This window comes from Salminus brasiliensis, chromosome 17, assembly GCF_030463535.1.
Source record: "Salminus brasiliensis chromosome 17, fSalBra1.hap2, whole genome shotgun sequence".
Classification (NCBI taxonomy): domain Eukaryota; kingdom Metazoa; phylum Chordata; class Actinopteri; order Characiformes; family Bryconidae; genus Salminus; species Salminus brasiliensis.
In genome coordinates this window covers 16299009-16314408 of record NC_132894.1, presented here as the reverse complement: position 1 = coordinate 16314408, position 15400 = coordinate 16299009, and the positions used below count along the sequence as shown (strand labels likewise).

The window sequence follows — 15400 nt, the reverse complement described above, 5'->3', positions numbered from 1 at the left end:
TTCATTTACACTGCATAATAAATCACTTTATCCAAAAAAGGTATTGGATAATTCTGGGATTCCTTTTGGGTTCTGGGCACCCATATACTGGAAAATACGTTGAAAGTTACTACACACATCCACTTCAGTTTACTAAGGTACAACACAATGCAAATGTACTGTACAGTACATAAGGTCCAATTATCTTGAAGTACTTAATAGTATGCTACTTTCACTTACAGGAGAAAGAGGCATGTTTGTACCTTTTCATATCCCCTCACTTTTTGTGCTACGTACATAAATGAAAGGTTGGTGTATACAGGCAATGCAACATAAACAAAATACTGCAAAATATAAAGGAATAGAGCACAAATGTTTCATTACTAAAGGCATTTAAGATGTTTTGGGTATGTTTTAGTGTACCACTTCAGTGACATGGCAAGTACCACTTACAATGGTGACAAATAAATCCCTGATTTGAGAGAGTTCATACTCATGGCATTAAGCAAATGTTTAGGCACCTAACTGAAACTGCTGATCTTGGATATCTGTCAATTGAAGAAGAAAGATTTGCTTCCGGATTTCTCCACAATTTTTCCAGTCATCACATAGAAGTGAACTTCAGTCCTTCTTTAAAGTTAATGTGTTAAAAGCTGGAAAAATAAGGAAGCATAAGTTTGGGCCCAAAGGCCCAAATTGTGATGTCAGACCATCTCCGAAACACAAGGCAGGTATTGTTGGGTATTCCTGGCAGTGGTCAGTGCAGTGGTCAGTGCTTACCAAAAGTGCTTTAAGAAAGGGCAACCGGTGATCCAATCATGTGACAGAATCATGGGCATCCAAGATTCATTATTTATGATTCATGAAGACCTCACCTCACAACTTAAAGGATCTGCTACCAACGCCTTGGTGCCAGATACCACAAGACACTATCAGAGGTGTGCCTTGAAAGGTCAAAGCTATTTTGGCAATATGAGGGAGACCTACACAATATTAGTTTTTAGCATTTTAACGTTATGGCTGAACCATGTATATGTACTTAGACAGAAATTGTCTCTTCTTCTTTCAATTTGTCCATTCCGAATTGTTTCTCACTAGAGACCAGTAGGAGAAATACAAATATACAAGATTTTCATGCAAATTGACTAAAAAAACTGACAATTCAAATTTAGTTTTTTTTTTTTTTTTTTTTTTTTTTATGGTAGCCATGTAATCAAGGGTAATCGATTTATTGTGACAGGCCTGCTTTCATCTGTTGAAATATGAGCCAGATTAATGCTCGCCTCCACGCTCTCCTGTGTGTAACTGGCAAGGTCTTGAGATAGGAGCAACAATAATCTCAGTATTTTATAGCTGCTCTTCATTTCCCTGATGTATTTGCTGGCTTAGCTCACACTTGTGGTGTGTGTGTGGTGGGGGGGACAGGTATGAGTTTCATTTGCTTTTGCATTAACTTTAAGAGAGGCTGTGTGTGAGAGCTGCTTGGGTTCTGTGTGCTTAAACCTGAAGTGGATTCATTTGAGTGTTACTGGGGATAGGCCTGGCAATCAATGGGGTGAGTTTCCAAAATAAATGACCTCCACCAGGTATACAAGCCTCCTGTGGCTTTACCAATGTGCCCCTTTCTCTTTCTCATTCTCTCTCTCTTTCTTTCTCTTTCCCTCTCGCTGCTTCCCTGTCTTTCCACTTTTTCTGTCTTTGTGTGGCTGTCGTGCCAAATTCCACAGATTAGGGCTGCACAATATGGATATAAACTGTATTGCCAGGTAAAGCAGTTAGATACCACTATAATGATATCATGGGCAATAAATTATGAAAAAAAAAGGGTGTCAAAGGTCAGATGTGCAGCAAGTCGTCTAACCTCTCTTTTAAGCTTTTAAACATAATTACAAAGCCGAAAAATAATTCATTGTTATAGTGAATGGTGCAATATACTTGCAATTTACTTAGGGGAGCAGGAGCTCTGTGAGTGCGCTGCAGAGTTTGAGATGCTAGATATGTTACATCAGCATTTAAACATTTTAAAAGCATTTTTACAGGCTAATCATTAGGGATAGACCAGATTTAGTATTTCTGTCTTTGACTTTTTGACATGACTTAAATCTTCATGATGAATTGACCAATAGAAATGCTCCAAAATGACTTGTCAATGTGTCAACGACAATATGATAATGTAATGGGAGAAGACTGTAAAAGGTGGTGGAACCAGGCTGGAGTTTAGAAAGCTAAAGAAGGCCGGACCCCCCTGATAAGTTGCGCTAGGCCTGCGAGATATGACTGAGTTAGAGGGAGGACATAGGGCTTCAGGCATGTTCCTTCCTCCTCCCAAAATTCGGTTATTGCATAACTCCAGTTTGAGCTGTGCATGTGTAATCTGTTCTTTCATCATAGACCTTAGTACTGTCATAGAAACTCATATTGCACCAATGACAAAAATATGTTTCACAGTTTGTCTCTGCTAAATATATTATAAACATATATAAATATATATAAATATATTATATATAAATATATTAAACAATTGTAATTGGTCCAAAAAAAGTGTTTTCACACTGCAATCAAGCTGAACTGAGCATGAATCGGTTGATCCGGACTGAGACCACCTCTTTTGGTCAGACCAAAGTTTTGTCCTGTGGTCTAGGCCGTGGTATGGGCATGGTATTTGTTAAAAAGTGGTATTAGTAAAAAATGGTATTAGTAAAAACGTTATTGCGGGAGCTAAAGGTGGTTATTCTTATTCTTAACTCTTAAGAACCATTTTTACAGCTTTATTTACATGTGTCAAAAATTCTGTGTGTATAACTAACTGTAATCTCTCTCTGTGTTTTAGGACGGAAGATTGTAAATCTGACCGTTGGATCTCAGGCATCCTATGAAAAAGTGCATAATGTCGTCGGGTACCTGAAAGGGAAGATTAATCCAGGTGTGAAATTATATATATTGTATGTTAAATGAAACACATAAATGTTAATAGGAACTGAAATCTAGAGCTAATTTACTGCACCATTAACAAACCGTACTAATAGAAAATGATAATATTTAAGAAGACCTTTCAGTGATCTACATCTATATATTGTTAATGAAGTATTGAACGCATGCATACAGGCATTATCTAGCGTTATGTCACTGTATTGTGTGCGTCCATTACGGCAGATTACAAATGACAAAGGTGCAGTTTAAAGGAGTCCTGTACATTTTCTTTGAGGCTCATGCAGAAAGAAAAGGGAGATGCTGTACTGGGTATATTTAAGTGCTGAGGCAGGCTTTTCTTTTTCTTTTCATGCCATGATGAACGGCTCTTAAAACAAACAGTCCAAACACTGTTGAAAACGTCCACTTGGCTGCTGAAAATAGCCATTTAATTACTGACCAGCATTTGCCCTCTCTGAATGATTTAGTCATTTTCTCTGATGCAATGGAGGTCTTTAATCTTCCCCCTCCTCCGTAAGTTAAAAGCCTGTATGAAATTACTTCCAAGATTTACCGTACCCCTTTTTACTATGTCATAACTGGCTGGCCTGTTTTGAAATATGATCCGAAAGTTAGTCTCCTTGTCCGATGACTTTCCAGCAAATGTTTGCTTTTAATTTGGCTTGTTGTTCTTATATATTGATTCGCCAAGATTCTAATAAGTTCCCTGAAGTCTTCTCCACCACACCTTAGTATGTGTGGGTTAAAATATTTCTCACCCCCTGCACTTTGTTCAAACACCTGTCAAGTTTATTATTTTTCTGCCTCTTGGCTATCACTCAAACGCAATCCACTGTAAAGTTCACCATAGCTGGCCTCAGCGAAGCTCATAGCCTGCAGCTACGTTCTCAAAAAGTTCTAGCTTTTGTTTGGCTTTGCTTTCAGTATGTGTGTGTGTGTGTGTGTGTTTGCATGTGTGTGTAGGGTGTTTGCATGTGCATTCAGATGGCTTTTTGTCTGGCTGTGTGTATGTATTAATGTGTATTTGGTTCTGACTGTATGTCCTTGGTCCGGCTCCCACCATGCAGATCGATACGTGCTGGTTGGCAGTCATCACAGCAGCTGGTATGAGGGCACTGTGGCAGACTGGAGTGGCAGCGCTGCAGTCGTGACTCAAATCGTAGACTCCATGACAGCTCAGGTTCGAGCGGGTTGGCAGCCGGACCGTACCATCGTCTTCTGCTCGTGGGGAGGATCGGCAGTGGGCAACATCGGCTCCTTTGAATGGGGGGAGGTAATGTTTGACCTAGTTCTAAACATAGCGATATTTAAAGACATTTTCATGATACACAATATGTATCACAATAGACTGATACAGTGTATAAACATACATATGAATACAGTTGCAATAGACATGATGCACCTGTACTGCCATATTTGAGCAATATGAGTATTTTTCTCATTTGGTGTTTCACATACAGTGCAGCAACACATCCAATTAAGGATGGCCAGTTCTGCTCTCTTAAACTATAGCAATTTCTGGACAACAGGGCACAACTTTGCAGCTACACCACTTGGGAGCCACTTTAGTTCTAATGAAATACGCAGCTGGTAAAGTTTAATGTGTGGCTGAGCAAGCTGAATTCAGATCCGACCCATTCCAGACTGAACCTATCACCTATTTTAGAGAGTCCAGCACCGTATTCATTTGATGGTCTCTGTTAAGAAAAAGCATAATAACATATTCAAACATATCAATATACACAGTATTACATAACTGAATGGTGAGCCATGACCTACAAAGTAGCACACTCTTGTGGCACTAGTTAACCACTTTCTTTATCACTTTTCAATTGTGACTTACTGGGTGCACAAACAGAGAAATGGTAATAAAATAAATACACACTGAACAACACCTCTAGCTTGTGCAATTAATTTATTAAGTACCTGAAACTTTGTTTTTTATTTTATTATATTTTGGGAAACCTGTGTATGAAAGAACATGCAAAGCTTAAAAATCACAACAGATATTAAGTCTCCTACATTAAGTATGAAATAAAATTTACAAAATTGTTATTTTACTCAACAAGCACAATAACACACCCTGATGAAAGAAGGAAAAATACCTATGCCACTACAGTAGTGCAACAGTAAAATTGTTAGCAACAATGCTTGTTTCTTCTGTATTTTGATGTGTTGCATGCAGTTTTTGCCTCCAGTAGAAATAGACTAATTAATTTCAGTAATATTCTGACATAAAATGTTTTACTAATTTGTTCTGGTGATATATTAAGTAACATAGTTGCACAAAAACTCCAAGCTTTGAAACATGGTTTTCATTTCAAGTGTTTGTTGTTTTACCACACAGTGTATTTCTCTTTTAATGGCGTATGCTAGTTGTAATGCAAGAGTTTACTAATTTGAAGTTGACCCGTTACTAAATCAAAACCATTCATATTTGTTTTTATATAAAGCCTGAAAGCTGGTAAAGCCAGAGCAGGTGAAAGGTTCGAGTACATCAGAAGAAACCACATATAGTGCATAAAGACCTTACTATGTTAAATGAAAACTTGGTTTCGTAAAGAACAGTGCTTGTAGAAGGGGTCAGTGAGTGTGAAGAACCGTTAAAATACTTCGGTTTAATGTGAAGATTCTTTACCAAATGGTTCTGCCATAGCATTTCTCAAAGAACCTTTTAAAATGTATGTTTTTTCTTTCATTACATTACATTTACAAGGCATTTAGCAGACACTTTTATTCAGAGCGACTTACAAAAGAAGACCACTCTACTATTCGCCCAAGTGTTCTCAGAAGAGGTGGGTCTTCAGTCTACATTTGAAGACAGCGAGCGACTCTGCCATTCGGACACCCAGGGGAAGCTCGTTCCATCACTTTGGTGCCAATCCTGGATGCCTGTCTTTCGTGGATTTTTAGGGATGGCGGGTCGAGCCGAACTGTACTTGAAGCTCCAAGGGCTCTTGGTGCGGATCGGCTTTTGACCATTCTGCCATGATGATGCTGGTTTCTTCCATTTCAATCTGTATGTATTATTTAGCCAGAAACCATTGCTTTAAAAATACTGCCTATTTGGTTGTCAGGCGGAAGTATTCCAAATAAATAACTCTACGTCAATGTAAAAATATTGTGTTCTAAGTCAATTTGGCCTATTTCTATTGGTCTATTGGTTGAGCTATTGCTCATGCCATTTTGATACAATATAAAGGACACCCACCAGAAATAAATGATGTCAAAAAGTGAAAACAGCAAAATTGGAAATTTTGGTGAGAGTGACAAAATCCATCAGCAGCGACATCAGTTATTTATTATTGAAAACATTGATTCCAGACTTTCGAACGGTAATCACATCGTCATTATCATCGTCATCATTAGAATAAAACTTCTCAGCATTGATCACTGATACTAAAAGCTCTTTTAGAATGAAGAAGAACCACTACCTGCCAGAACAATCACATTAAGCATGACACACTGCCACTGTCCTCCATCTGTCTGATTTAATTTTGCATGGTTTGCTAGTTATGTTCGTGAGCAATATTTTTCCCCGTTGTCTAGTGTTCTGTGGCTTGAAGTCTCGAGGACAGCCTGTACAATTTACTTTCTTCCTTCCTTCGGTAATCAAGGCAGCAAAACACACACAACAAATGGGTAAACACACTTGACCTCATATTAAGCATTAAATTGGCTTACGCAGGCACAGGCAATCCACTGTTTTGGAGTAGCTTGGGGCGATTGGCTTGTTTGCTATTCATGCACATGTATTGCTGAGACAGTTTGTATGCTAAGAGGGCAATTTCCTTCTTCTGATACTGGGATGAGGGTACTCAAGCACTGTAGGGAGGGACATTTAACCCCCCTTTCACCTAACATCTTGTTTGTGATACATTTAGAGACTTTGCCCTTGTCCCCTTTAACTAATTAAAATTGGAGCCCCGGAGTAATTGGATGTCCACTCTGGGCACAGTTAAATGTTTCAGCATGTAAAGTTGGAGCTTTCCAGGTGCCACTGTTTATAACTTTTTTTTTTTACTTATTTCTTTCTTTCATATATTTCATATTTCTTTACTTTCACAATATGCTAAGCAACTGACAGGTCTTAATTTGTAAGTGATGAGTTGGTGGATCCAGTTAATGATGGCAGGAGGAGTTGAGGAAACAATACTTCTTAAAAAGTAGGTGCAGCAGACACAAAAAATAAGTTTCCCCAGAGCAATTCCACAATAATTCTGCAAAAAAGTTGCCTATGACTATAAATTATTAGTCTACCTGATCATATATTGTTATGCCGTTAGGTTGGCATATATAATTATATTATATGTATTATTATAATCATTGCTCCTGTCTTTTGTTCCTTTTGTCATCAAGACACTAAAAGCTGATAATTATATAATAATAATATAAATAATACTTTTTAGATTATTGTTGTAGCCGTTCCGTTTCCTTGCACTGACCTTTTACTGACCTGTGTATGTCTCTGACTATTTTGTATACACTGTGTGCAGAATTATTAGGCCAATGAGTATTTTTGATCACATCATCCTTTTTATACCTGTTGTCCTACTCCAAGCTCTATAGGCTTGAAAGCCAACTACCAATCAAGTAAATCAGGTGATGTGCATCTCTGTAATGAGAAGTGGTGTGGTCTAATGACATCAACAGCCTATATAAGGTGTGCTTAATTATTAGCCAACTTCCTTTCCTTTGGCAAAATGGGTCAGAAGAGAGATTTGACAGACTGAAAAGTAAAAAATTGAGAGATGTCTTGCAGAGGGATGCAGCAGTCTTAAAATTGCCAAACTTTTGAAGCGTGATCACTGAACAATCAAGCGTTTCATGGCAAATAGCCAACAGGGTCGCAAGAAACGTTTAAAAAAAAAAAAAAGGCGCAAAATAACTGCCCATGAATTGAGGAAAATCAAGCGTGAAGCTGCCAAGATGCCATTTGCCACCAGTTTTGCCATATTTCAGAGCTGCAACGTTACTGGAGTATCAAAGCACAAAGTGTGCGATACTCAGGGACATGGCCAAGGTAAGGAAGGCTGAAAAACGACCACCTTTGAACAAGAAACATAAGATAAAATGTCAAGACTGGGCCAAGAAATATCTTAAGACTGATTTTTCTAAGGTTTTATGGACTGATGAAATGCGAGTGACTCTTGATGGGCCAGATAGATGGGCCCGAGGCTGAATCAGTAAAGGGTAGAGAGCTCCACTCCGACTCAGACGCCAGCAAGGTGGAGGTGGGGTACTGGTATGGGCTGGTATCATCAAAGATGAACTTGTGGGACCTTTTCGGGTTGAGGATGGAGTGAAGCTCAACTCCCAGACCTACTGCCAGTTTCTGGAAGACACCTTCTTCAAGCAGTGGTACAGAAAGAAGTCGGTATCGTTCAAGAAAAACATGATTTTCATGCAGGACAATGCTCCATCACATGCATTCAAATACTCCACAGCGTGGCTGGCCAGTAAGGGTCTAAAAGAAGACAAAATGATGACATGGCCCCCTTGTTCACCTGATCTGAACCCCATAGAGAACCTGTGGTCCCTCATAAAATGTGAGATCTAAAGGAAGGGAAAACATTACACCTCTCTGAACAGTGTCTGGGAGGCTGTGGTGTCTGCTGCACGCAATGTTGATCATAAACAGATCAAGCAACTGACAGATCTATGGATGGAAGGCTTTTGAGTGTCATCGTAAAGAAAGGTGGCTATATTGGTCACTGATTTGTTTTTGGTTTTGTTTTTGAATGTCAGAAATGTTTATTTCTAAATTTTGTTATATTGGTTTACCTAGTGAAAATAAACAAGTGAGATGGGTATATATTTGTTTTTTATTAAGATACCTAATAATTCTGCACAGTAATAGTTACCTGCACAAACAGATATCCTCCTAAGAAAGCCAAATCTAAAAAAAAACCCACTCCAACTTATGAGTCTTTTGGGTTGATTGAGAACATAGTTGTTGTTCAATAATAAAAAGAATTCTCTCAAAAACAACTTGCCTAATCATTCTGCACACACTGTATAACTATGGGGTAAGCGGCAAACGAATTGTCTGAACTGCAGCACACCCATGCCAGTATTCACAATATACCATGACGTCTTGTGTATTATTGTGATTATACCACAGTTCTGAAAATTGTTCGATTTTTAGACAACTAAGGCCCTAAAACTGATTAACAAGATATTGTACATTCATGCCTCTCAGTTATTTTGCTTGTTGGTAGGATAGTAATTCATTATAAGTTTAATTATAATTTTTTTTTTCCGATATTCTTGTTACCCATGGCTTATGGTTGTACTTATTAATGGTTACGCATTTACTTTTTAACAGCTTCCAGGTTGTTGCTAGGTTACAGCAGAGTAGGGTAGATCGATGCGGAGTTTGGTGTGCCTTTATAGTAAAGTATACTCATAGAATAGCTCTTAGCTAATCACAAAGGCTACACAAAGGCTAAAGTGACTCACATCCGAATTTCTGTCTAATTTCAGCCTTACACCAAATGTCTTTTCAAGCGCAGACAAATGTCCAATCTTGAATAAAATTATGTGAGTCTTGCTAGAGAATAAACCATTTGTTATGGCTGGTTAGGCCAGACACCGAGGGATGAAGACTCGCAGAGATGGGTCCAATGCAAGTACTTTTAATAACACAAAAAAGGGAAAAATCCACAGAACAAACGAAAGCAAGTAAAGCAGCAACTAAAGGGCTTAAACAGGAAAGCACTGTACACTTGACAACCAAAAGGGCGAAGACTAAGCACACCTGAGACTGGGGGGGCTCTGGGAGCTGAGCTGGGTGAGCAGGATAGGGAAACAGGGAAAATACTAACAAAACCTCCAGACCAAGCCTGGGGAGACTAAGGGGAATGCTAAGGATGCGCATGAACCGCACAGAGGCTACTCAAAACTGGGGGAAGAGGGCTGAGGAATGAGCCGCTGAACCATAAATGGCTAGGCCGACCAAACCTGAAGATGCGTCGTAGAAGAGGGACACCTATCAGGAGCGAGAGTCAAGGATATAACCAGGGAGCGAGCGAAAGTGCCTCGCTAAATCTGAAGATCGGCCGATGGCCCGCTCGAGGACCTGAACTAAGAACCAAAGCTGGCCTAAACAAACCGTGATCCGTGTACCGAACCTCTCGGGCTACCTTGAGGTTCTAAACTAACAATCCAATTCTCTGCAAAGAGCTCAGAGTCCGAGCTCCTTAAGTACCCCGTCTCAAGTGAAACACATTACGTAAACAAGACCTGATAAACTTAGTAAAACTAGGAACACGTGTGAATACAAACGAACTGAACCAATCACCTGAGCATGAATCAAACCACTAAACTGATACAGAGAATCAAACATGAACGGAAACACAACAAAAGTCCCTATGTGAGCTTGTGGGCGGCGGCTCGGAATCGCCCCGGGGGAGGGCGCAATACCGAGGGGCTGACACCATTGTTATTCAAATACTTCTATTTGTGTGTGTTTAAAGGGGTCTACCCCTTAATGCAGCAAGGCTTATTACACACTAAGGTGTATTATTCAGTAACTACAATGACATCAGTACTAACCTATGCAGCAGTTCTTTGATAATAAAAATAACACTTTTGGCCCGCTGGTCGGTCACTGGCTGCTTAAAGGGTTAATGTGACCCATATCAGATTTTTTTTTTTTCAAATTCAATTCAAGTCACTTCTTGTGTAGTCTTAGATCAGATACGTATCTGACTCAAGAGCATGCAACATTTATGGTCAGATTGGTTTTCATGTGTCTTTTTGCCTATACACAAGCCCGTCATCAGCTAGCACTGGCAACATGGCAAAACAGCAGTGGAGGATAGGTACAGCAGTCAGTGGAGGGATGAAGAAATTGGACATTTGTTTGATATGTGGGAAAACAAATCATTTCAGCAAACTGTTCCATTTCAGGGACAGGATTGTTCACATTACAGACAGATACAAGTCACGTACATGTGAACCATCAAGATAGCCAAATCTGATCTAAGCAAAATATCAGAGCTGATTAATGAGGCATATAATGTAAACATAGACAAACTAACTGTAGTATAATAGGTTGTTTTGCCTAGCGAGCACAGACACGCATGGAACGATAATGGAAGAGATTCCCAGTTGCCATGCTCAAAGCTGTGAGGCAATTTTTGCAGCTTGTCACAAGCAATGCCTTTTTTTCAGGAAAAATCAGTTGCACCACCAATCAGTAAGCCCTTTTTTAGCTAGAAACAACTAACTAATCTGCACACACAGGCTAAACACTGTTCATATGACATGAGGATAGCAAGTTCAGACTTACTCACTGCAATAAAAATGTGATGGCAGCTTGTGCTGACTTTCATGGACAAATATCCAGTATAATGTTAATGGTGTTAAAGTTAAACAGAACTAGGGAACTGAATATTGACCATTATGTGTTTGGTTATTGTTTAATATTTACCCAAACATGCAACAATGGTTTTTGACCAACCAACACAACTGGAGCATCAGTCTGGCAGTTTTTGAGTTTTTAAGCTTGAACTGTGGATGTTACTTTATATTTGCAGTGTAAACTGTGATTACTTTATTGTACATGCTGTATTTGTATTGAATTGATATTTAATTGAAATCATTTTCATTGTGACTTTAAAGAGTTTGTAAATGAAAAAGAAAACTAAAATTATATTGACCATGATTTTATCTATCCAACAGTTTAGAGTCGTGATTAGAACTGAAAATTATGTGTTATCATGAACAAAAAAGCACCCATAGCAGTTAACATATTCAGCTTGTGTTTTGTCCTCTTTGTAGTCAGCACTTACACCTGCTGTGGGGAAGGTGTAGATATATAGTAACTACTAAGCTACTAAGTAATAAACTAGGTTGTGTGATGCAGCTGGTTTTGATTTAACAGTGTGTAAACAGTTACATAGCAACTAACCTAAACTGTAAAAAACTGTCCAAAGCATCCAAAGCATTTAACTTACATAGAACTGGTTCAACCAGCCCAACAGTTGTAGATGATTCTACAGTAACAGCCATATACCATTAAAAATTATGTATAAAAATGTTGCTATATGAAATTATTAGAAATTATTGGAAATTAATTATTAGAAACAAAATTATTAGAAATATGTAATGAGCAACATGTTCATCTCATATGGCAACTATTCACTAATATGGTCTGATGTGCTTCCAGGAGAACAGACTAGTTTTGGAGAGCAGGGCAGTGGCCTATGTCAGCCTGCACAGTCCAGTAAGACCACGAGGACCCCAGTCCACAGCATCACCCTCTCTACAGCAGCTGGCTTCAGACATCCGCAAGGTAAAACTCAACACACCTCATGGCATGCTCTGGGGAGGGAGGGAGATAGCGAAATTACTGAAAAGGTTACATTGATAAGAAAAGCAGTTTGTAGTATATTTAGGTGCAGTGTATATGGAAATATATGGGGAAATATTGAAAGTTCAGTGCATGTTCACCAGTGCAATGTAATTACAAGTTTAATGACTGTGCGCTAAGTCACGCCACCAGGACACCTCTGACTAACCTGAAGGAAATCAAATCTTCCACAGCTGAGATGGGAGAAAAGCTGCATATGAGAACTGTTGCCTATGTTCTTCACCAGTTAAAAGCTTTGTGAGAGAAGCAAATAATCTTATAAATCTCTTTACAGTTCACTTAAAGTCATGTGGTCAACTGGATGAAGGTTCTTTTGTCTGATGGGACTAAAATGTAACTTTTTGGCCATCAGACTGGATGTTATGTTTGGTGGACATGGTGGTGGTAGCATCAGTTTAACTCCTTCAGAGTAGTCATAGGTGTCTTGGTGGCCTCCCTCACTAGTCTCCTTCTTGCATGGTCACTTAGTTTGTGAGGATGGCTGCTTCAAACAGATTGACACATACGCCATGTTCAGAATTAACTGAACTCCAGATGTTCACAAAAAATGATTTTTGGTACTCTTCAATAACCTTTTTTCATTGAGTGTTGCATTGAGTGGTCTTTTGTCTTTGTGGTGTATTTATGTATTTGGTGTACTTCCAGACAGGTGTCTTTTTACTACAGTACACATTTACTGCACTTTGCCAATTACTATGTGACCACTAACACCAGTTACCTTGAGCTCTTTGAATTAAAGGGGGCGAATATTTATGCAATCACTTATTTTACATGATATATTTTTTATTTTATTGACATTTAGTGGAAATCTTTTTTCACTTAGACTTTGTAAATTATTGTTAAAAAAAGAATAAATATTTTAAAATTATATTGATCATGAGTTCATCTATAAAAGCATTAAAATGGAAATATCATTCAAGGGATGAATACTTTTGTTATGAATGTTAGACTAATGCATGTTGGGTGTCTTAATCTCTTCAGAACATGTTAAAGTGGTTGATCATGGTGAAAAGGTTAACTTATTCAAATACTGCCAATGTATTCCTGCTCTAATAAGCCAGCACAGCATAAGCATTGCCTAGTTCAGAGAGGGTGAAAGGCATGTGTTGATCATGTGTGTGATCATGTTGATCATGTGTGCATTATTTAATTAAGTATATAATAATAATATTATTATAATAATAAAAAAAATCAGTGCCATGAATATCAACATTAAATTAATTGGTGAGTCAGCTTGGTGAGGTTATACATGTATGGTCTATTGACGTCTATTGATAATTCATGTTTGAGAAAGATTTTTTTAACCCGGAAATATTTGTTCATTGTTATTTTTGTTTTACTATGAATATCTTCTGACACATGCTAATGTTATTTAATTGTTAATAGTCATAATTGTGTTTTTTTGAAACAGAAACAGAAAATACCTGCTGCAGTTATTTTCGTTTTTTCTCTAAACCATTCCTGACATATAAGTGGTGCTATTTCAAATTGGTACTCTAATGGTTGTGTGTGTGTGTGTGGCTGACCATCCCTCTCTGGGTTTCTTTTCATATTACAGCAGCCTGCTATCCTGTATAATCACATCTGGTGGCTTAGAAGTTGGTGAAAAGGTTAACTTATTCAAATACTGCCAATGTATTCCTTCCCTAATAAGCCAGCACAGCATAAGCATTGCCTAGTTCAGAGGAGGTCAAAGGCTGTGTTCTAATGACAGGATGCCCTATTATTTCCATGCAAGCAATAATCCTCTTTATTAACCTAAATGCCAGTCCACCTGTGACATTTTAGTGTAATAAAGAGGGTCCTGACCCACTCCGGCATGATGTAACTATCTCTCGCAAAAGCTCAGCTTCAAAGCCAAAACTGGTTTTAGCTCACAGACATAATTATTTCCTCTCCTTCTTGAATTCTGTGTGACGAGGTGTTTGATTTCATTGGAGAAAGCAGAAGTCTGAAGACAAAGTTTTGCAAGAAAGAAAAAAAGGACTTCAAATACCTTAAATGAAGTGAGGCCGATAGAAGAGCCACCTCTTGATGTATTCTGTCGTACATAAAAGAAAGCAGATAACGTTCAGCCTTTAGTTTATCATGTCCTTGTGCTCAGCCTGTAATTTGGGTCGCACTGTTCTACATGCGTTCTCCTTTTCAATGACAGCTTCATTCGGAGCCAGCCCGGAGGTGTAGATGCTCTATCAACAGAAGATCAGTCAGAATGAGAGAGAAGATATTCAAGGGCAGACCCTATTCCATATTTATTGTTGCACTTCATCATCTTCAAATGCCTCCTCTCAAAATACAAAGTTGGACAAAGAAAGCATCTTTTGCACTGTAGTGCAGCTCTCCAGGGGCAGAGATTGTTTCCTGCTGTCACATGACGTGAATGTGGACTGATTTAAGAGTGGCTCACAAAGTTCACCAAAGACTGGTCATTAAACTGGTGGCATATAGAGCCCTATCTTACACCCTGCACAAGGATCGTTACGATGCTCATTGCTATCTTACACACCGTCAACAGTCAATTTTCACGCCTTTCGTCTGCGTTGTTTAAATAGCAACGGAGTTTGCAAATATATCTACGTCGATGGGCATGGTGTTCAGGTCAATTTTCGGCATGTTACTATCTTGGCAACAGAAAACTGAAAACAATCTAGGTAGACGTCAACAGTCAGACGTACATTGCTATCTTGGCAGTGAATTGTCACAGGCAGAATACAAAATAAAATAGCATTATTCTAGAGGCGAGGCACTCCACCACTGTGTGCAATATGCCAATGAAATAGCAATCTGCCAAAGTCAGAACGCACCTGGCTCTTAAGGGGAGTGGCAAGTTACACACTGATTGGTTTATTGCACATAACGCTCGAAACACACCCATGAATAATTAAAGTACTCAGTACATGCCTTTTGCGTATTTCGAGCCCCAAAAGGCTTACTTTTCTTGTTGTTATGATAGCAAAGACACACTGACACACCCTAAATCAAGCTGCAGATTGACAGTTCGCCTAAAGAATGCTAAAATAGGGACTATAGAGTAATGCTAGAAATTCACACCGTCATATTTTCTCCACAATTCTTTTGGTCAACAATTGTTTTATTGGTGAACAAAGAGGA

General features: G+C 38.7%; 1 protein-coding gene across 1 annotated transcript in view; it reads left to right on the top strand.

The window, feature by feature from the left end:
* LOC140538535 (inactive N-acetylated-alpha-linked acidic dipeptidase-like protein 2) overlaps positions 1-15400 on the top strand; it is a 241648-nt gene that overhangs the window by 127212 nt on the left and 99036 nt on the right. The window contains exons 6-8 of the mRNA XM_072661126.1: positions 2810-2902; positions 3978-4183; positions 12086-12211. Of these exons, the coding sequence (XP_072517227.1) occupies positions 2810-2902; positions 3978-4183; positions 12086-12211 (425 nt within the window). The remainder of the gene's footprint in view (positions 1-2809; positions 2903-3977; positions 4184-12085; positions 12212-15400) is intronic.